At 45.1% G+C, this 23,545-nt stretch overlaps 1 protein-coding gene across 1 annotated transcript in view; it reads left to right on the forward strand.

Moving 5' to 3' along the window:
• IFT43 (intraflagellar transport 43) overlaps positions 1-23,545 on the forward strand; it is an 80,736-nt gene that overhangs the window by 268 nt on the left and 56,923 nt on the right. Inside the window, exon 2 of the mRNA XM_032846241.1 lies at positions 2,913-3,005. Within this exon, the coding sequence (XP_032702132.1) occupies positions 2,913-3,005 (93 nt within the window). The remainder of the gene's footprint in view (positions 1-2,912; positions 3,006-23,545) is intronic.

Here is a 23,545-nt window from a genome sequence, read left to right on the forward strand (position 1 = left end):
CAGCTGTGGGCTCCGCCGCTACGGGCCTGGGGTTTGCTTTCTTTAAAATTCTCTGAAAGCAAAAAAACAGATCCTGCCCCTGCCGGCCTCTGGGACCAGTGGGAAATTTCCCAGCCAGGCTCCGCTTTCTGGAGCCGTGAGTGCTAACTCCCGTAGAGCGGGCATATCTGAGGGTGACTGGAGGCATCCTGGGCCAGAGTCGCACTTGCACCCATGCTAGGGTTTTTTTCCTTGAGAATTCTCATGCTGTAATTTCATGTAAAAACCTCAGTGTTTTATGCATGGAGGGCAGGCTGGTAGGCTGGAAGGGCCTTTTCTTGCCCTTTGAGTTCCCAAGGGGTCGTGGGCACTACCTTATTTTTATGGTTTAGGATTTATAACGTGGAGGAGTGGCTAGGTGCTGGGGGCCCAGAGGTCTGATGGAGTACCAAGCTGCTTACTGGGTTAAAAAAAAAAAAAAGCTAGCATTGTGTGTCAACTGTACCCAAATCTAAAAAATTAAAAACAAACAAACACATGCTCCCCAACTTTGGTTTCTTTATCTTAGAATGGAGATGTTGATACTTCAAAGTAAAGTGCTGCAATGAAAATGAGACGGAGTAACGCCTGGGAAGCATTTAGTGCAGTGCCTGTCATGTGCTAAGTTATTAGAAGAAGTTAGCTGCTCTGACTTCTGAGGCTGCAATTTACCTGGTTGTGTATATAGTCTGTAAATCATCGATCTAGATTCAAGACCCAAGTTCGGTGTTGTAACTCCATCACAGTCCCATCAAACCCTTTTACCTTTAAAATTAGTCAGGACCACAGTCACTAGAAGATTGGGACCCACAGCAGGTCTTCAGTTTCTGCTCTGGAATCTCTAAGTGTTTTGAAGGGCCCTGATAGCATCAGATGTCCTCCAAGGTACTGGAGAGGAGCACCTCTCAGGGGACAAGAACAGCTGTTCTAGGATGAAGCAGGTCCCTTGACTGACCAAAGAGAATATTAGGTCACCGGGTCTTTCTGAGATGTGAACTTGTTTAGTCCCTGGGGATGTAAACGTAGTTATGCATTCATTCTTTCAACAAATATTTATTGTGTATCAGGCATTGTGTTAAGTGCTGGAGATGTAGCAGTGGGAAAAGAAAAAAAACAAACAACACAGGGACATCTGGCTGGCTCAGAGCATGGTGGAGCATGCGACTCTTTTTTTTTTTTTTTTTTAAAGATTTATTTATTTATTTGACAGGCAGAGATCACAAGTAGGCAGAGAGGCAACCAGAGAGAGAGAGGGGGAAGCAGGCTCCCCGCGGAGCAGAGAGCCCAATGCGGGGCTCGATCCCAGGACCCCGGGATCATGACCTGAGCTGGGGCAGAGGCTTTAACCCCCTGAGCCACCCAGGTGCCCCGAGCATGCGACTCTTGATCTCAGGGCCCATGCTGGGTGTAGAGATTACTTAAAAAAATAAAATCTTAAAAAAACAACAGCAACAACAAGTCCTTGTCCTCAGGGGGCTTAACAATCCAGCGAGGGAAAATGGACAATAAACAGACTATACATTTAAAATACACGTACATCTAAATATAGTAAAGTAGTTTTTCTACCAGTCATTCCTGTGGATTTATACAGGGCCTTCAAAAAAGCTTAAAACCTTAAAATACTTAACAGTCATTAGAGAAACTGCCCGGAAACCACATTTAGAGACAAGATCGTTGAATTTTTGTTTTAGCACAAGCACTGCGCATAGCACACCATGTTGAGATACCAAGGGCTAGGACAAGTGGGAAAGGGGAAAGATAGGCAGAGGGGTGGAACTATCTGCCTCGGGAAGAAAATGAGCTGCTGATCAGAAAGATTGTTTCCATCATCCCCGAAACCTAAATTACTGGCTTGAATTTGAAATGTAAACAGGTCATAGGGGTTTTTATGCAACTCCCGTGTGACCCCTCTCAATGTATCAGTGCAGACAGTTCTTAGAACATCTGAAAACTGAAACTCCAGCATGGGATAGTGGAAAGAACTGAGAAGCTGAAGACAGAAGATTTTGCTTTTCGATTTTCTTCTGCCATTTCCTTGCCTTGCTGGGCCTCGCTTTCCACACTTGTGAAATGGCATCAGTCCTAGTCCCTGCTCCTGTGAGAATCCAGTGAAACCACATCAAATGAGATTTTATTAATGAGTGCTTATATTAATGCTGGTTTTAGAAAAGCCAACAACTGAAATAGAAATATTTCAACATCCACCAGTCTGCCTAAATAAACTTTTGTTTCTGTGCTGGGAAGCATTTGAGACACAGAGCCTCCACCACAGGAAGGCTTTGAGGAACACCTGCAGATGGTTCATTTGATGACTCAGAATTTAAAGCGTTCTGATTTCTGAAGCTGATGGCTCAAAATTCTCATAAGAGATTTTCTTTACTCTCTAGAAGCGCAAATCCAATTAGTGTATACGTCAGAGCACATGTGAACTGTATATCTCTGGTGCTAGTTGCCGTGGAATTTAAGGATACTTTCCCCCAAAAGCCTTTTTGATAACAATTTCATGCCAGGCTGCAGCTTTGAAATGAGGCCTTTCTGGAATCCTGCATTGGAACATGAGAGCCTTTGCCACCTTCTTCCCTGAACTTTGGCATGAGGTCTCTGTTCATTCTAGAGGAATGTCTGTGTGCATTTCTTTGGGTAGGAAAGATCTATGGCAGTTAAAAGAGAAACCCCTGGTCATTAATCCAGGAATTTCATATTTTCCTATCAAATAGAAGTGGCATCAGGTGTAAGGGTATGGAGCATTTTTGAAAAATATGTTCAAGTTGCTCAAATCCCATCCTCCTCCCCACCCCCCAAATCCTGTCCTTGATTTTACCTTCCCAGAATTCTCGTTCTCACAGCGGCCCAAAGATGTTTGGGTCAGCAGCGCTCCTCCTCTCTTCTTACAGGGGCCGAAGATGGGTCGCCGAGCTCAACAGGAGGCAGCTCAAGTCGAGAATCATCTCAGTAGCAAGAACTCCTCTTCAATTCTGACTGGAGAGGTAGGTGTTAAAAAAAAAAAAAATGCTTTCTAAGAGTAATTACTTAATGAGCAAGGATTTGGGATTTGATATCACTTCTCTGTAATGCCAGCCCTTCCTCCTATCTTGATTTAGGAATTCCCTTCCTTGGCATTCATCCTGGTAGCAAGAAATGAAAGAGGAACGTTTTTTTCTTTGAAGCCAGAGTAGTTTCTGTGCATTGCATTATATTCTCAGTGAAGAAGGTTCTTAAGTTCGCTGAAGCCAGGGACCAGGAAGTTTCAAAATCCAGTGGAAATCCAGGTTTTTATTTCTGTCGAATCAGTGCCAGGGAGGCATGCTGGTGACGTAAGGTTGGATTACACAACTGGACGTTTGCTCTCAGTGGTGACCTGCACTTGCTACAGTTTTCAGGCAGGAAGGGGATTAGTGCTGGCCTTACTTCCCTGGAAACTTTTCTGAGTGGCCTGGAATTGTGGGAATTTATCCAGCTGCTCCACGGAGCGTGGGTAATCCTGATGAGGAACACTTTTAATGCCAGGGCACTATTTTTGGCAGTTTACTCAGATCCCCTTTGTATCTTCCTCTGTCCATTTGAATAAACTGTGCTCTTTTCAAGAACCAGTTTCGAGATAATCCCTCTGTCGGCTCTTCCCAACTTCCGCAGGCCAGCGTAGGGCTCTTTCTCGGTGCCCGTAGTACCTGTTGTAGGACATCTGCATGTTCTCACACAGTGTGCTCATTTTCTTTTTAGGTGTTTGTCTGCCCCACTATGCAGTGAGTTCCCACTCAGCAGGAAGTCTGACTTCTTCTCAGTTCTTTAGTTCATTGGCCATAGGAGGTTTAAAATCGATGAGGGGCCTTCGATGAGGGGCCTTCGCTGAGAGGCCTAACGAGCTAGGCAGGTGCCTGAGCAAAGCATGCTGGGGACAAGACACAGGTACACTTACTTATGGTATCACAGATGTAGGAATAGTCTTCACTTTCATGGGGAGCAAGTCCTCTAGCACTTCTGTGAGCAGTCCACATGGCCCTTTCGATGTGTCTTTTACTTTCTCACTTAATGTAGAGATGTGGGTGCAGAGCATCATTATTCTAAGGAAACAGTCATTCCGGCACAGAGCTGCTGGTGGCTGGCCTGTGGCCTCACTGCCTGGACACCGTAGGGAGAGGGTGGGAGATGGGTTGTGCGAACCAGAGGCCACCTGTCCCCCGTAAAGAGGAAACCACTGCCTAGCTAAAGCTGACGGACACTGTGGGGAACATAGGCCCAATATTGCCAGATCCTCTGATTTTCTGAGAGATGCTGGCAGTCTAAAATTTTGTGAGACAGCAACACGTTTTTATAGGTGAGCAACTAATTATAACGATTAAATTGCCATGTGGGCTGGATTAGGCCCGTGGGTTGTCAGTTGGTGACTTTAGCCCAGAGCACCTGCATTATAGTGCTTATTACATGGTATTCTAGTCGTTTCCATGACTGGCCCCCTCATAAGAGGTGAGCTTTTGTAAGGCCATCTGTCACTCACATTGCCCAGCACAGGCATGAGTTGACAGGACCGGGGTTGAGGGGGGTGGGTGGTGAGGTGCACCGTGTGCTCACGGGGGCCGTCACAGGCTGAGGAAGAGTGGCGCAGGATGGCAGGTGGGTACATAGTGGTGCACCGGAGGCCCCGGTAAGGGGGACGATGGTACAGTGTGGGGAGATGGCAGAAGAGTACATATCATACCCATCCCCGATCTGAGGGAGCTTGACCTACAGTAGCATATGCCTGCCAGAAGAGAACGGCCAAGCGGATGACTGGGTTAATGGAGTCTCCTCATGGCTGGCCACTTTAGACTGTGGGTCCAGGGACATCTTCCCAATAGCAAATCCTTTTCTGCTTTTCTTCAACAAATAGTTACTGAAGTTTATTATGTGCCAGGCACCATTGCAGAGGGTTGGCATATTTTAGTGAACAAAAGAGACAAAATCTACTGCCATATTGGAACTTTCACTCCTGTGATCACTGGCAGCTGGAAAGACCGATCACATGTCTACTTAATTGTGAAGGAGGTTTCAGCCACCTGTGGTGGTTAGGTGATGGGCCTGTGGTAGGCCAGGATATCCTGGAATGACCTGCTGGCCTTGAGGCTCTGTGTAACCCCCACACCAAATCAGCTTCCTGGCTGGGGTCAGTAGGCATTGTTCACCTACCCATCGCCTTCCCCGTGGATCCCAGTGAGAGTCAGGACTGTGAGCGGCTAACTTCAAAAGCACAGACAGGGTTTCAGCCTTTCTGGAAGACCTACGTGTTTCCCCAGGGACATTCACCTCTGGGCCTTAGCTTTTTTCTGAGAGAACATGATGAAAGTCATTCTGTTCTTTGCCCAACTGGTGCCTCCAGCAGTGACAGGCCGGTCAGAATTCCAGGATTCCTTCTCTCCCTGGGCTGATTGAGGTTTAAAGCGGTGTGGGCAGCCTCCCCTGGGGCCAGATGCTCCGTGTGCTGTGTGGGACTTTTCGGCTGTTTCTTTCTAAAATTAGATCCCAGGACTTTGGTGTGTGCCCATTTACATTCCAGTTCTGAGCGTATGACCTGACATGTTTATTTTTGTCCCCTTGCTGACTAGATCCTAGGAGGAAGCTGTCTCTGCAAACGTAAACATGGCACCTGGGGGCCGTCCAACATGCTGGAGTGACTGTAGAGATAGGTAGGAATGTTTGTTTTGAGGCGAGGTGGCGGAGCTGGGCACTCTGGTGGAGGAGGCAGAGAGGCAGTCTGCTAGAACAGAGAGAGCATAGGGCCTGACACCAGCAAACCGGGGCTGGAGACCGGCTCTGCTAATTGCCTGGATCTTGGACAAGTCCACTGATCTCTCTAATCCTCCATTTCACTGTCTGTCAATTGGCGGTAACAATGCCACCAGGTTGCTGTGGGGATTAAGAGAGAAATGCATTTGACAGCACTACACCCCTTGTGTTCCTTCAGGAAACTCGTGAGTACACGAGGATTGGACAGAGCTTTGCCATTTTTATTACAGGGCAGCCACGTAGGAGGCCAGGAGCCTGGGTCTCCTGTCAAACTGACTGGGAAGTCTCTTCAAGAGCTCTACTCCTTTATCCCTTCGGGAGACTGGTAGTGATCTAAAGCAGGGTTTGTGCTTCCTGAGTGCAGGGGGCCGTTCCTCATGAAGAGTGGGTAAGGACGCAGGGCTCGGGGTCATACAGGCCTGGGTTGAAATCCTGGCTCTGCCACATGTGAACCCTAGGACTCAGCAAGTTATTTAACTGTTTCATCCCACCCTTCTTTTGTTTCGAGATTTTATTTATTTGAGAGAGAGAAAGAAAGAGAGAGAGCTCATGAGAGTGAGTGGGAGCAGGGTAGGGGCAGAGAGAGAGAGAGGATGTCAAGCAGACTCCCTGCTGAGTGTAGAGCCCACCTTGGCCGAGACCAGCAAAGCCAAAACCGAGAGTCAGACGCTCAACCGACTGCGCCACCCCGGCGTCCCAGGAGCACAGCACAGGATCATCTCACTTAGCCTCAGTTTCCTCATGGGTAAGGCAGGAGTAATAGCATCACATCCTCCACGGGGCGGCTAAAAAGAAAAAAATGAGATAATCGATGTAAAGCCCTTCACACAGTCTGGCACGAAGCGCGCAGTATGTTGCTAATTGTTATTATTTCTGAAGAACTTGGATTCGTTTTATTTTGCCTTAACCCTCTCTGCTAAGGTTGAAAACTGGTAGCCTTGACATTGAACGTTGCCTGTAGTGATGTCCTGTTTGATCCTTACAGAGCTAAATCTTTTAAAATTCCGTTGTTATTTATACATTAGGAAACTTGACGTGAAAATCCCAATTCTGGGCTTCTCTTTAAAATCAGAACTTCTGGCACGGTGGACATGCTGGGCTGGCATCGCCCCCTCCACCCCCCAGGGGCAGCAGTTGGCAGGAGCCGGCCCGAGCTGATGTGTGGCCTACCTCATGCAGTTTGCCTTCATACACCTGTCGGATTTACTCACATTTCATCTGCCTTCTTCTATTTCCATTTAAGTTGAAAACTCCTGGTCTTTGAGGATGGATCTATTTTCAGGCATTCTCGTGTATCTATTAGTATCAATAATTTGGCCACATGCATCAGACACTTGATCCCAGTTTTTGAATCAAGCAGACATGACTTTTTAAAAAAAGATTTATTTATTTCAGAGAGAAAGACAGAGAGTGAGTGAGCAGGGGGAGGGACAGAGAGAGGAGGGGAGAATCCCAAGCAGATCTGTGCTGAGCGTGGAGCCTGATGCCAGGCTTGCTCCCAGGACGCTGAGATCATGATCTGAGCCAAAACCAAGAGTCGGTTACTTAACTGACCGTGCTGCCCAGGTGCCCCAGGCATGATTTTTCTAACAGCAGGCAATCCAGTGGAGGGCAGAGTAGGGCAGGTGCAGTCACTGAGCAACATTGTGCCTTACCCTGGCCCCTTCTAGCTTCCTCCTCTGCCATCTGGAGCTTGTGACTTGCTCCCATAATTGTAAGATGGCTGGTTGCTCCCCAGGGGTCAGACCTGCATTCTAATTAGGGAGAGGGGCAAGAGTTGAAGAGTTCAAGGTGTTTGTCCACTAAGTTTGTTTCTTATGAGGAAAACGGTAGCCAGAGACCTCACCAAGGAAACTTCTAGTTATATTTCATTGATCAGAACTGGCTCTTCAAACAGCATTGAGTTTCAAGGCACTTTTCAGTGAGGCCTGTTGCCACAGCCATAACATGGCAGTTTGGGGTGGGGGAGACTGGCTGCTGAGTAGGTAGTTTCCAACCGATGTGTCATCATTTTCTTAAAAAATAGAATTCATACACAGATTTTTTTTTTCATAAATTTGGGTATGACAGGAAAGAATTATTTTTACTAACAACAAAAAAAATCCACATTCCTCTCCAGAGTTCTAATTCGAAGTCATGTAGAAATCAGTGAAACATTATATGCCCTGAAATTCCAGGATACCTGATTGAGTTGCCTTTGTCAACCCTTCTGAATCTTTTCCTTCTGCCCATTTTCTCTGTTGCCTCCCGGGGCTCTTTGCCTCTACCTGTGGCTTGGTCCAGGTGATGAAACGCTTCCTCCCTCTCTGAGAGGAGAGGGGGAAGGTCTCTTTCTTTGACTCGTCCTTCAGTAAGTTTTGAATACTTTGCAAGAACTCCAACCATTTGATTGTACTGAGTAACCTTAAAAATGAACTCTTCGTGTAGTTTCGCTCAGAGTTGGTTAGAGTCATACCTACTTCTTTAGGGATGTCGTAAAGAAATTAAGTAATACAGATAAAGTGCTTAACACAGTCTCCGGCTCACAGGAATCTCTCAAGAGACAGCAGGCATCGAGAAAGTTTTTGACTGCACTCTCTGTCTTGGGGACTTTGGGGGTCACCTGTCACAACTCAGGCTTGGATTACTAGCTGCATACTTGAGTGGTAGTTGAGGTTGGTATTATGGTTACAGAGATTGTCCCGTGATGCACGTCTGCATGTCTGTAGTAGGTACCTTCCTCTGGTCAGGGCAGCTCTGAGAGTTTCTCTGCCTGAGCTTTCACCTTCTGTTGATACAGATGATTCTGCCCTTTAACACACTCCCTCAAGACCAGGACATCTTCTACCATAAAGTTACATTACTGAATCATGGGATTGGTGAAAAGTGATCTCAGGCAAAACCTGTCTAGGTCTGGCCTTTCTTTTGGATGAGCACTTCTCACTTGGGTCTAGACCTCTTTGTGGCTTAACTTTTAGTTTGCAGACTCTCCCTTTAATAATAATTTCGACTGACGTTGGAACGATTGCCATCTCTCAGTGAACTGCATGTGGGGTCCTCATTAAGGCTCGTTGTGGCTCTTGAAGCAGTGGCTACTCTTACCCCATTTTAGCCATTAAGACACTGAGACTTCGAGAGGTTGGACGACTAGTCCAGAGTCATCCAGCTCGTCTCTGACTCTAGTCTGGTCTCTGTGATTCCTGCTTGATAGGTAGGTGCACAGCCCTCCCAGCAGAGAAAGGCTTTTGGAGAGGGAAGAGAAGCTTTTGGGTTACTCCCTTGGAATCCTTCTGGAGCACAAGTAAGTTCTCACTTGATGACCCTTATCCGTCCACTTGTCTAGAGAAATGCTTGAGTCACAGCTGTTCCCTTTCTCTCCACCCCCCATCCCTTCAGTGTTCCTCCTAGGACACAGAACTGAAAGTTAGCCAGATTCTCTCGCAGGAATCTGAGCAATGCTGTTGGGCTCATGTTCCCAAATTAGGCCAATTTCCTCATCCCTCAGCAGCTTCACGCAGCTGGAGCTCCCTCGGCGCTTTGCATGACGTCTCTCGCCCTCTGCCTGTTCCCTGATTGCTCTGCCAACCGGACAGCTATTTTCAGCCCAATAGGGTTATCTGCTGACCCTTTTTGGTGACATTTTTCTTCTTTCTCACAAAAATAACTTTCCTGATTGGTCACATTTTTCAGCCTTTTTCGTAGGCGCTCTCCAATGGGCTGGGTTGAAGGATGCTCCCGATAACGTCGTCGAGGAGGGATTCAGGGAATTTGATGAAGGACGGTTTTGTGAGGAATGCGTTTTCCACACTTCATATTTATGTCGTGCTTCGCATGCTTCGGTTTTGAACTCTCTCTCTCAGGGTGGGCGACGCACATCGCTCCCCATCCCTAGGGCCGCCACTGTGGGGGAGGGAATGTCAACTGAGGGCAGAGCCTGTCCTTAGAAACAGCATCTTTAGGTTTTCTTCCAGCATTGGCTCGAGCCCTTTCATTGTCCCAGCCCGACGCACGGGAACACCTCGTGCCTTGGTTTGCTCCCTGTAAGGGCAGGGGGCGTCACTCTTGCTGGCTTCTGCGAGTCCCAGGTTGAGAGGCGGTGCTTGGACAGCACCTGAAGGTTCTCTTCGGCCCCTGTGAGCAGGGTTAGGTGAGAAATATATGTGAAGAGTTTAGCCCAGGGCCTCACATTAGCTGTTGTTCAGGTGATCTACACAACGTGAGAAGTAGACCTCGTTATCGTTCTGTCTTTAATCCCTGGTCTGCCAGTTTCGGGGTGTTTGCCCTGGGCACATTCTTTACCCACCCAAACCCTGGTTCCTCGTCTCCACTGATCCCATGGCGATAAGAGTAGAAGCTATCCATTAGCGTCGTTGGAAGATTAAAAAGAATGTGTAACGCTCTTCCAATAGTGCCTGGTACATATTATTACTGTCGTGTGTGTCACAGAAGAATTAGAAAATATCACCCATTTAGGTTTGATTGCAGTTTGGCTCAAGATGCAGATATCCATATTTCTTAAAACTAACTGGCCCCTAGGACCAGAAGCATTTGGATGAGGAGCCCTTTTGGTGAGAATTCTTTGTGCCACTTGAAAGCCATTTTATTTCCCTCCTCTAGGCCTTTCTGCCCATACAACAGACCGGTCATCTGCTAGTCTCTTTCCATCTTCTTTTCAAAACCCAACCCTCTGTCTAGAGGTTGGGAGTCTTTCCAAAGAATAATCTTTAATTGCTGACTTATATCATTCTGTCATTCTGGGGAAATATAGGTAGAAAATGAGGAGGGCAAGAGTGACATTGGTAACTTTAGTGACCTTGGAGTAGAAGGTAATATCTATTAATTTATTCATTCATCCACTTGTGAAATTGGATTGAGAATTTTCTTTTTTTTTTTTTTTTTTTTTTACAGAGAGATCACAAGTAGGCAGAGAGGCAGGCAGAGAGAGAGGGGGAAGCAGGTTCCCCGCTGAGCAGAGAGCCCGATGCCGGGCTTGATCCCAGGACCCTGAGATCATGACCTGAGCCGAAGGCAGAAGCTTAACCCACTGAGCCACCCAGGCGCCCTGGATTGAGAATTTTCTACATGCCAGGCATTGTGCTTGCAGCTGGCAGTATAGTGATAAACCAGACCTGCTCCCTGTCCTCCCAGAACTTTGATCTGGGGGCCTCAGAGAAGTGAGTGCCAGGTAGGGGTGAACACAGAAAAATACAGGAACACCTACATCACACCCCATTTATTCTGGGGGTCATCCAGGAAGGTTTTCTAGGGAAAAACTCATGCTTGAGCTGAGACTTTCAGGATGAGTAGATGTGAGCCCAGGGAAGGGGCAGAGGAGAATATTTTCCAAGTGGAGGGGAGAGCACGTGCCAAGTCCTGGAGGTAAGGGAGAGAGAGCTTGGCACGCTGGGTTTGTCAGTGGCGCTGATAAACCACCAGCGATGGAATGGTGGTTGGAAGTTACTTTTGCAAGCAACGAGATAGTTTCCAAATATTCCAGAATCAGCTGCCTTGTCTTTTTTGACAAATGAGGCATAGGAGGCAATGTGTCTTATTTGATGCTGAACTAATTGGCAATATTATGATTTTGTATATGGACTGACCTTTCTCTACTTTTCTAGCCTTTCATTGATGAATCTTCCGTGTAGCCATTACACTCCACACTCTGTGTTCATGTTTGCTGGTCAAGAAAAACTCAGAGGTGTGCTCAAGGGCAGTGTCGCTGACTTGTGACTCTCCTGGCTTATCCTTTACAAGGGGGTGCGGAGTAGACCCGTAGTTTATAGTGTTCATACTTCATATCCTGCAAATTCTTAGCTTCCTCTGAGGATTGCTCTGAACATAGATTATTCTCCCATATATGATAGATCCTAGTAACCCTTGAGAGAAATCTGCTCGTTATGAAAGTAACATTAAAGTAGCTGTGATCTGATTGGATTTAGAAAATGTCCTTTGACTTCACAAAATAAGAGACTAACGCTATTGCAAATCCTGCTCTAACAAGTATATGCTAGATGCTTAATAAAAATATGTGTCCATGAATCAGTGATACGAGCCAGGTTGGTGCCTAAGACAGACTGCTATTGCTTTGCCTCAGGGGGGATCAGAACTCTCAGCTCAGCATTCCTAATTGGTATTAGAAGAACATACATGTGGGGCGCCGGGGTGGCTCAGTCGGTTAAGTGTCTGCCTTCAGCTCAGGTCATGATTCCAGGGTCCTGGGATCGAGCCCCGTATCAGGCTCCCTGCTCAGCAGGAAGCCTGCTTCTCCCTCTCCCACTCCCCCTGCTTGTGTTCCCTTTCTCACTGTGTCTTTCTGCCAAATAAATAAAATCTTCAGAATGTACGAGATCTAACAACACAGGTCATACCCGCTCATGATGACCCAGCTCAAAAGACTTCAGTGCTCTTGTAGCATTAGAATTTGATGTGACCGCTGTTTGGAATATGTAGAGTGCTGGCCTGTGTTCAGAGATCTTTTTTTTTTTTTTTTCTGGAATGTGAAGATTTTCATGATGATGATACTTCTGTTGTAATGAGAATTGACTTATATTCAGCAAGGTTCCCAGAGCAAAGGTTTCTCGAAATCTATGGCTACAAATACCATCCTGTGAGGAAAAAAAAGATCAAGAATGAGCAAAATGGTTTAAGCCACTCTTACCTGAACTGTAGCAGTTGCTTTATACTTGGACTCTTCTTTAGCGTTTCTACCCTCCTGCCGCTCAGCTAGAGCAGTCTGATAGAAATGTGCATCATTCATTTCACACTCAAGACCCTTTAATAGCTACCTATTGCATTTAGGATTTAAAAAAAAAAAATCCTAGGGGTGCCTGGCTGGTTCAGTCAGTAAAGCATGCAATTCAGTCTTGGGGATTATGAGTTTGAGTCCCACATTGGGTGTAGAGCTCACTAGGAAAAAAAAAAAAAAATTCCTAAATCCTGACCCTGGAGCTGTGTGATTTGGTACTTGCCTACATCTCCAGCTTCATTTCACACCTGCCACTCTGCTGTGTGTAAAGACTCACATGGAGTCTTTAGATTATGAAGTTCCCTATTCTAGTTCCCTAGAATACTGTAATTCAGTAGAATGGACTGGAGTGGAGTGGATCCCTAGAATTCTCATCCCTAGTCTTTGCTGGGCTGATTCGTACATCTCTTCTGCACTGTGTTCAGCATGAATATCCCTTCTTTTTAAATAAGAATATTATCCTTCTCATTACCGCTCCTTATTATACTTCTTAGCTTTTTTTTTTTAACTTTATTTTTTCATCTGCAATTTGTAATTAAGTTTGTGTAATTATTTAGGTCCTTGTCCCCCACTAATTGCAAGTTCCGGAAGTGACTGTTCTGCTCTCCGTGAGCCTGTTACTTTGTAGGCCCTCAGTAAGGTATTTGTCCAATGAATGAAGAGCAGGTCAAGAGGCGTGTTCAGTTCTGGGCTAGGTTAGCTTGAGATGCCTATGAGAGCCCTAGCTGGAGATGTCCAGGAAGCCAGAGCTAGAGATTTGGAAGTCATTAGTATTGAGCTGGTAAGTGGAAGCCCAGCTCTGTAAGGGACAGTTCGGTAGCAAAAGAAGAGAGGAAGCCATTGGACAGAATCTGAGGAACATCCATGTTTAAAGAACACACGGCCAAAGAGTGTCTCACCAAAAGAAATTGCGGAGGACTCGCCAAATTGGGGAAGGGAAGTGCAGGCACCTGTAGCGTCCAGTGCCAAGGAGGGAGGGGTCAAGAGTGTTCGTTGTCGCTAAGAGGATCTGAGCAGGGTCTGTCAGATTTAACAATAGTTAAAATGCATGACTGAACTAGAGGGTATTATGCTGAGCCAAACAAGTCAATCACAGGAAGAATTATATAGTTTCACTCAAATGTGGAATTCAAGAAACAAAACAGGATCATAGGAGAAGGGAGAGAAAAATAAAACCAGACAAAATCAGAGAGGGAGACAAACCATAAGAGGCTCTTAACTCTAGGAAACAAGCTGAGGGTTGCTGGAGGGCGGGGGTGGTGATGGGTGCTGGGCCTTAAGGAAGGCACGTGATGTCGTGAGCACTGGGTGTTAGATAAGACTGATGATTCACTAAATTCTACTGCTGAAACTAATAATACACTATACGTTCATTAATTGAATTTAAATAAAAGAAGAAAAAAAATTAAATGCATGGCTGTTTTTAAAAGGCATGGCCACCTACCACCTGTGGTGGTCTTGCTTATGGTGCCGTATGTCCCTTACTTTGGGCAACAATTAACTGAAACCTGGCAAAGGGGGTGAAGAGAAGAGGTCCGTGCCCAGAGATGCTTTGAAGAGAAGATAGATAGGCTGTGGTAGCAGGTTGGCTGTTGGAGGTAGGAGGAAGGACAGTCTGGAGTTCACCCCACATGTAGCTACCGTGACTGAGTAGATACTGATGTTTTTGAGACTGAAGATTTAAGAGTGTCAGCAGTGGGGGAGCTAGAAGGGATCATTATTTCAGTTCAGGGCAATTTGAATTTGAGTTGCCTCCAGGATTTTCAAAGAGGTCTGTCAAGTAAACAGTTGAAAATGTGGTCTGGAGCTTAAGAGAAAGTTGAAACTGATGATAACAGTTGTGCAAATCATCAGAACGGGGGTATCTAAGAACATACAGGAGAAACTTCTCATTCCTTTGGGTAGCTCACAGACCTTTCATGATCTCCAGGGTGCGAATGTGTGAGAGTTTTAAACAGAGAAGAGCTACGACCAAATTTGCTTTTTTAAATTATTATTATTATTATTATTATTATTATTAAGAGCACATGTGAGCAGAGGATGGGGCGCAGAGGCAGAGGGAGAGAGAAGCCCAAGCAGGCTCCACACCTATTGTGGAGCCTTACAATGGGGCTCAACCTCACAACCCTGAGATCATAACCTGAGCAAAATCAAGAGTCAGACACTTAAGCGACTGAGCTACCCAGGTGCCCTTATGATTATTTTTTTAATTTGCATTTTTAGAAGGAACACTTTGCCAAGCACTGGTCACGGATGGAACCAGGTTTTGTGGACCCCGAGACTTAAATAGTTTGGAGGCCTTCTTCAAGAAAAATAATTCAAAATTATGAGTTCAAAATAAACTATGAAAGTAAATACTTATTATAACGAGAAGAGAAATCATGGTCAAGTTACAAGAGCCCTGGATGTTCAGACGCCTTTCTTTAGAGAACTTGTTAGGCAGCCCACCAGAAAGGCTTATGTAGAAAACCCTTCCTGACTGAGACCTAGCATCCCTTCACTATCTAGAACGCTCTGTAACTCCCAGGGGCCCATGCAGGTGTGGAGTACAGATTGGAGGAACGTGAGACAGAAGCTGGGAGACCAGTAGGATCCAGCTGAGAGAAGGCAGAAGATGAGCTTGGTAGGCCTGAATTGGCGTGGTTGTACAGGTTCCCAGCACCCCTCAGCAGGTGGGTATTGACGGAGTGGAGGCGTGTGGGTGACTCAATCCAGATTTGGGGGTAGTTCTAGGGGAAATGTAAAAAGGCAAGGAGTGAAGCATAGTGTGATAGACCTTGGGAGTGAGCTGGGTTGATGGAGAAGGAAGAAAACCAAGAAGGGAGTTCTTGGATGAGGAGGGAAGGAGGGGGCTAGATACTTCAGAAATGGAGCAGTTCCGGGTTGTGACATGTTGGAAAAGTAGCAAGGTCATTGGTGTTTAAAGAGTCAGGGAACTCTTTGGCTAAGCATTGGTTGGACTGTTGATGGGAACATTGGCTTTGCTTAGAATGGTGGGGCAGGTTGAGGAGTGGTAATAATGTAATTTTGGATCTGTCTTGCTCACTGAGGTTGTGACAGACATGAAGGAGGAAGGAGAGGTGACATAGCTGAACAAGATTAGTTTCCAGAGAAGTGTTCCAGAATACTTTGGAAGAATAATGGTCTTGAGGAACTTTGTGGAGTGAGCCTTAGCTGGAGCCCTGGTTTGTGGGGTCTCAAAACACTGGACAGGCTCTCCTTGAAAGAACTGCCTGAGAAAAGACATCGTGGGGGCGGTGGGGGGTGGGTGTGGAATGCCAGTATCTAGGAGAGGTGAGGAGATGGAAAGAAAGGGTGTGCTGTGAGTAGGGAATATCCAGTCAGTTAGGAACCAGAAGACTGTGGTCAGAAAGCCTCATTGAAATCATTAGCTGGGCTAGATTTCTTCTCATTATGTAGCATGTCAATAATTACTGAGAAGGAACAGAATGATAGTAAAATATCCTTTTAATAATGATGTTTTACAGGAAAAGGGTACTGACGGGTGTTGAATGTCCTTGGTGATTAAAACATTTCTGGTCCCATGCCTCTACCCGGTATCATAGAGAATGATGTCAGCCTGGTTAGCCAATTGCTTCTATATTCCATTTTCAGCTCTCCATTGGTTTTTTAGGTATAGTTTTTTATACTTTATTTTAGTGGTTGCTCCACGGATTAGAAAATACATCTTTAACTCATCCATGGCTACATGAAGTTACTGTCATACCCCTTCAGTAGAAGTCCTTTTGACCCCTCTCATCGTTTGTGCTGGTGATGTCACATGCTTTAGACCTCCCTACTACTTCAGAAACTCCACAATACCCTTTGTCACCTCACTTTAAATAGCTGTTGTTTAGAGACGTTCAGAGAAATAGATCGTCTTTTCTATCCATCCACGTGTTTACCACATCTCTTGTTCTTCATTTCTTCCTGGTTGTCTAGGTTTCCCTCTGACAGCGTTTCTCTTTAGCTTGAAGAACTTCCCTTGGCATTTCCTATAGTGCAGATTTGCTAAGAACCACTCCCTATTTGCTTGATCTGAAAATAGTTTTATTTCACACCCATTTCTGAAGGATACTTTCTGTCCATATAGAGTTCTGAATTGAGAATTTTTTTGCCTTCCAAGCTCTTTAAAGATCTTCATTCTTGTGTCCTCTGGCCTTCATTGTTTCTGAGGATTGTTCTCCTTCATGTAAATCTCTTCTCCTCTCTCTTGCTGCTTCAAAGATTTTCTTTTTATCTTCTTTGGTTTTCAGCAGTGTGACTGTGATGTAGCTAGTTGTGATTTGCTTGGAATTTGCTGAGGTTCTTAGATCAGTAAGCCAGTATTTTTCACCAAATTTGGGAAACTTTAGGCCATTATTTCTTCAAATATATCTTTGCTCCATTTTCTCTCTCTTTGTTCCTGAGACTCCAATTGCAAATGTGTTAAACTGCTTGATATGGTCCCTTTGGTTTGTCCTATGTTTTTCCTCCCTAAAGCATTGCTAATTCCCCTCCCCCATCTTTTATCTTTTTTCCCCTTTAAACTGGATTTATTTTCTGTTTTCTGTCTTTAGGTTCAGTGATTATTTCTTCTGCTGTTGTCAAACTAAAATTTTTTATTGCAGATTCTGAACTTTTAAGTTCTAAATTTCCACTTTTCTTTTTCTTTTTCTTCTTCTTTTTTTCCCCCTTAGCTTCTATTAGATTCCCCATTTGTGCATTCATTATGAACATCTTTTCTTTAAAGTCCTTGAACATATACTTAAAATAACTGCTTTAAAACTTTTATCTGTTAATTCCAATATTCGGGTCATCTTGGGGTCAGTTTTTGTTGGTTTTTCTTTTGATTGTAGGTCACATTTTCATGTTTCTTCACATGTCCAGTCATTTCTGTTTGTATACAGGACCTTGTGGATAATACATTGTGGAAACTCTGGATTATGTTATCGTCCTCTGAAAAGTGTTGATTTTTGTTTTAATAATTTAATTATTTGCAGAACACCTTGAACTTATGAAGACTTGATTTTAGACTTTGTTAGGTCAGGTCTATTTGGGTTTTGCCTTTAGTCCTAGAATAAATCCCAGAGTGCTGGGACATGGTCGTTATTCCTAAGGTGTGATTCTTTTGAGATTTCATTGGAAAAAACTCAAGGTATGTACCAAATACCTTTAACTTGGTGGAACTCACACCAATTCCTGTCCCTTCCAGGGAGCAGCAGCTAAAGTCTCATTTCCACTCAGCACTTCTTTATGCTTTTTCTTTTTTTCTCTTTATTTCTTCAGCAGTTGCTTTTCACTAGATTTCTTAATGCAGTTCAGGTATTGCCTAAAGGATTTTAGGGGAGTAAAAATGCAGATCTGGGCTCCTTTCTTCCCAGGATTTCTCCCTTTCTAATTTTAGTGACCCTGGCCGTCCGCAAATTTGTCCTCAGGCGAAGAAAACTGCAGCTTTCTGCTTGAGTTCTAGCTGCTCAGTTGCTGCCCAGACTGGAGGGTGCACTCAAGGGGAAAATCCACTTAAACATGGACTTTTACCCTGTACAGTTTTTTTCCTTCAAGGGTCAAGTCCCCTCCGGTTTCTGCCTGCTTTTGTTTGCCCTCCATTGCCTTCGAATAGTTGTTTTATGTATTTCATCTGGAGTCTATGGTTGTCTGTGTGAACGTTAGTCGAATACAGACCACTCTCACATTTCTGATTCCAGAACCTGCCAATTGCTTTTGGATTGTTTCAGAATCCACTGTGGTTTTTTTCAAGCGGTACTGTTGACAAGAAAAGAATGAGAGTGGTTGTAGCAGAAACAGATCATGTCGATTTTCTCTTAGGATAACTAACTGGGGGCATTTAGGTATGTTAGCTATCGAGACAGAAAGTGTTCTGACATCAGTGGTGCACTTGGAAGTAACAGTAAGAAACCTGGGTAGGAAAGAGGCCCAGAGACCTGTGATCCAGTCAAAGCTGGCAGTACCCATTCTTGCACACCCTGTGCCAAGCGCTCTGAAAAGTTTATCTAGAAAGGCCTCCTCTGGAGTTGGAGAGGCTGGCAGTGGATTATTTGAAGGATAGAATGTCTTCCTGAACAACTTCAAACTGAGTAGCAAAGTGTGTAGATTAAGTGACTACCTAGGTCATGCCTGTTGTGTTAGGGCATCATCACCTGGGAGGAGTAGAGTGGCTGGCCTTCAGACCTTCCTTGTTCCAGAAAGGGTGGGATGAAAACCTGAGAAGTCCACATTGCTTTCAAAGTGTCTGGAAGGAGATAGAACGTAACATGTTTCAACCCTGGTCTATGAGGAAGATTTTACCAACATGAGAAAACCAAGAACAATGTAGTAAGTTTTTCATAAACTGAACTTAATCAAATGAAAGGAACATTTTTTTAAAAGACTTTATTTATTTGAGAGAGAAAATGAGAGAGAGTACAAGCCAGCTGGGGAGAAGTGAGGGGAGAGGGAGAGGGAGAACCAGGCTCTCTGAGCCTGAGGTAGGGACTCAATTCCAGGACCTGAGACCATGACCTGAGCTGGAGGCAGACACCCAACAGACTGAGCCACCCAGGTGCCCGGAAAGGAACATTCTTTATCCTGGTTTGTGTCCTTCCTATTGGGAAGATTGAAAAGGTCCCCTCTTTAAGGTGAAATGACCATGAGAGGCAATGGTGGTTTTTTAAAAAAGATTCTTCACAAAACTAAAAACTGTTAACTCTGTATGTCCAACCACCTCCTACGCCCCACAAACTTTGTTTCTTGAAATGTTGACAGTCCATGAAATTTAGAAGTTAGGGAAACACAGTTCTAGAATTTTTAAAAAAAGAAATTGTGATTACTGAGTTACTAGAGATGTTGGAGGGTGAGTTAAGTGGGTGCTAACTTGTCAGCCGTGGCCTTGCTGTATGTGGGCACCTTCTCCTCTTGTTCCCACAAGTGAGGCAAGGTAGGGAGGAACTGTAGGGTGAGACCTGTGATGTCTGGCATTTCACCACTGGGTCGAGCAGGGTGTGGAGCCGGGTGTCTCCCCTTCTAGGTCTTCTGTGATGAGGGCTGCTGGCCCATGATTTAAGACTTCTTTCAAGCTCCCTCCATTTGTTTTCAGTCTTCGCCCTTGAAGAGTCAGTCTCGTGGGAGATCAGGTTTCTCAAAGCTTGCTTTTCCACTCTCAGCTTCCTCCGAGTTCTTCCACTCTGGATCTGGTTGAGGTAGCAAGTCTAGACCGTGCTTATACCAAGTCACCAGAGCCAGGAGGGCCTCCCTCTTGGAGTTCTGGGAATTTCCACCCTCGACATGGTGCACATTTCTGCTGGATGAATTTTAGCAAACCGAAAGGAGTTAAGAAAATGATAGAAATGTACTGGTTTTGATTTATGATGAAAGTTGAAAGGAATGTTTATTTTGGCTGAACTGCAAAAAGTATGGGGGAACCAGGGCATTGCTTTCAAAGTGTCTGGAAGGTATAGACCCAAGAAGAGGGGAGAGCTGCTTTAGGCTGACCCAGAGCGGTAGAACTGAGATCAAGAGGATGCCATCCAGGGTAGAAAAATCCAGGATGAATTTTAAGAATGATTTTGGGGGCTGAAGTCTGTTCTCTTTGGATCAGCCACTTCGGCAAATTGCTGGCAGACCCATCCCGTGAGTCATTGTAGTAGGCAGTTTGATGACTGCGGCCTGAGATATGGGATATGGGTCTTTTATTACAGGGTACGTGGGAATATTTGGTGAAGTGTGACACCGCCAGAGTAACTGCCAGACCCTGTGGTCGCCCCGAGCCTCACATTTATTTCTCAGTGAGTGACAGAACTCTGGCTGCCTCTTCTTGGTTCAGGCAATGTTAAAGGATTTCTTTATCTTTAGGGAAGCTGGAATAGGGAAAAATTGGATCCCCAGAATGAAACCTGTGCAAGGCAGCCCCAGGTAAAGGTCCCTGCCGTGTTTGCCTGTCAGAACCTTTCTGTCGTCTCAACTATGGGCATTCAAGATTCTTGGCTCCAGAGTGTGCATTTGATTAATATTATGAATTCTGGTAAATATCAGCCACTTTCACCACCATTTACTGTGTGCTCTGTGCCAGAGATGGTCTCCAGCGTTAACAACAATGGATCTGTAAGGGACTCAGGACCCTTGTTTTGTTTCATGCAGGGACAAGGAGGCTTAGTGAAGACAACTAGCCCAAGGTTACACAGCTAGAAAATGATGACTCTAGAATTTGAACCCAGGACTCTCCCGCCTTTCCCCCCAACCTGTCCCTCCACCCCTCTTTTAAAACTATGGCCTTTCTCCTCTCCTTCTTTCTGGCAAACTCCCTTCTCCCCACATTCAGTCCCTCATTCTTCCAACTTCTGCTCCATTGGTATGAGGAGCATAGCTTGTGACAGGCAGTAAAGACAGCCACTTTCCAAGCACAAAGATTTATATTGAATTCATCTTAATACAGTCCGGCACAGTGCTCAGTGACGGCACGGCTTATTTTTGGTATCTCTTTTCAATCCTGACTTTACTCTTAACCCATCCATTGGTTGACCATGCTGAAGAGGTAAGGGTTAGACCAAGCTACTTTCTGGTCCTCCATCTCATTGAACACACTGCCATCATGAGCAGCTACATCTTGCTCTGTGCCCAGAAAGTGAAGGAAGGAGACGGTCCTTTTGGTTTGGCCTGCCCAAGCTTTACCCTTGTCATTCTAGTCCCCCTTATTGGGCACTTTGTTTCAACCCAGTTGGAGTCTTTCCTGTAGTTCCTCTGTCTTTTCAAGCCTGTTCTAGCTGGCATGCATCTAATGTCCAGGAATTCATGTAGCACCTGGTTCAGTGCAAAGCTTTGGTGTCAGACACAGACTTGAATCCTTGCTCTGTGACTTAGAAACAGGATGATTTTAGGTGAGTTAACCTCTTAGCTTCAGTTTCTTCATTGGTGAACTTGGCAATGGTAATTGTGGTAGTTGTCCTCCACTGGGGCATGAGGATTCTGCAGAGTAACCCTGTTAAAGCTTTGGTGTCTAGCAAACCCTCAAGGGATGTTGACTAATATTATCAGTTGCTATGAATTAGTGAGTCTATGCTTTGTCATTGCATCGATGGGCTCATTCACCATTGATCATATCCTCTTGCTTATTCTCATTTTTTCTCTTGACCTTGTCTTCTTTTTCTCTCTTTGTCTCCATCTTCTTCATTCCAGCTCAAACCGATGATCAATGTTTTGTCATTATTTACCTTTCTTACCCTTTGTACGCTCTCCCTGAATTGAAAATACTATAATGCCTGTACCACTGAGAGGAATCCCTTCTAGCTTGAGTGAAACTCCAGAATCATGGAAGTAGCTATTGGTAGAATCAGGACTAGGCCCGGGATGACCTGGTGTCCAGTCTCATGTTCTTTCCACCCCACTTTTTTCTTACCCAAATTTCATTATGTCCGTATACACACAAGACTGAACTACGATCCACAGTAAACTGAAGTGTGGGAGGGTATGAGGAGGCACTTCGTATAAAAAGCTCACTCTCCTGTCATTGTGGTTCTGGCAGGGATCTCAAGACTGGAGATTTGGGGTGTAGAGTTTACTGGTCCTCACGGTGTTGGTGTTAAGAATTTCCAGCCGTGAAGCAAAAAATGCCTGTCCCTGTTCAGCATGGTTCTTCCCGAGCAGATAGATGCTCATATTGGTGCCCCTGTCCCTCATCAGCCCTGCTTTTTGTCTCTTTTGTTAACCTAAACTTTATGCATCTGGTTTCTTTCTTTTTTTAACTTCACGTTGACATTGGAAACATCCAGAAAAGTAGACACAGTAATAGAGTACAACGGACAGCATATACCCACTGCGTGGCTTCAGCTGTTACCAACAATGAGCTAGATTTGCTTGAATGATAATTTATAAACTATTTGAAGTTATATATTTATGTGTTTTATATATGTTTTTTGGAATGTCGCTTTAATACTTTAGCACGTATCTCTGAAAAAAAATCGGGGGGGGGGTGGGATGGTTTCCTAGAAATCCACAATTCCACACCTCTCAGTGCTCAGAGTTCCCTAATATCATCTATTACCAGGTCCATATTCATTCTCCCCAGTTGTCATCACATGTCTTTTATAGCTTTTTTTAAAAATCAGGGTCCAATCAAGAACCACTCCAAATTCCATGTCTCTTAAGTCTCTCTCAGTTGAGAATAGTCTGGGACTGACTTTTAGGGCCAGTTCTCCTAGAGTTTCCCCCCATGCTATATCCTGTCTGATTCTTCCTGCTCTCGCTCTTCCTCTGGCAATAAGCTGGGAATCCCATTGGAGGACTTGAGGACCTTTAGCAGCAGGAAAATTCCCCAGGAATTTTCCCCTGAGCCTCCAGCAGCAACTTCTCTCCTCCCACTGGTCATGCTGTTAAGTTTGCTCAGTGAGTGAGGGTCATGATAGGTATCTCCATGGCGAAGGAACATTCTTTCCCTTGTGACTGCGGGTGATGTATGGGGCAATTCTTTGGCACCACGAGAATGTCTGGTTCCCCATCAATCAGTCTTTCACCTAATGGCTTTAACATCTACTGACACTCAGGTTTCTTTCTTATACTGAAAACAGATTCTGCATATTGTTACGCGCATTGCATCTCGAAAGAGCTATGCTGACTCACAGGGGTTCCGTTTTAAGCTTGGATGGTCCGTTACCTTCCATGACCTTAAATCCATGAGGGAGAAACTGAGGTCTGTGATGAATTAGCTGTCACAGCCAGGGTGGAGGCTGGAGGACAGATCTGAGGAATGAACGCCAGCCCCTGCGTTGTACTCCTGTCTTAATCGGTGTTAGCCTTGTCTCTCACCCAGCATCAACGAACACCTTTCTTGGATCTTCCATTGGGTTGCTAGAGAAAGGAAGGGAAGTTTGCTCTTAGCCCACACGCAAGGGTTGAGGATGGGAGCTGCGTTGCCCCTGGCAGCTGGGAGATAGAGGGGTGTGTGTCAAGTTTGCAGCGGATCTTGCCTAACTGAATGTCTTTGCTGTTGGGAATTTGTGCGTGCATTTGCACTGAATGTTTGAAGCAGGTTGCCGTTTGGATTTGGGACTGATTCATATCGTGGGGTTTCTC

The sequence above is a fragment of the Lontra canadensis genome, unplaced genomic scaffold (assembly GCF_010015895.1).
Source record: "Lontra canadensis isolate GAN:19392208 unplaced genomic scaffold, GSC_riverotter_1.0 scaffold173, whole genome shotgun sequence".
Taxonomy (NCBI): Eukaryota; Metazoa; Chordata; class Mammalia; order Carnivora; family Mustelidae; genus Lontra; species Lontra canadensis.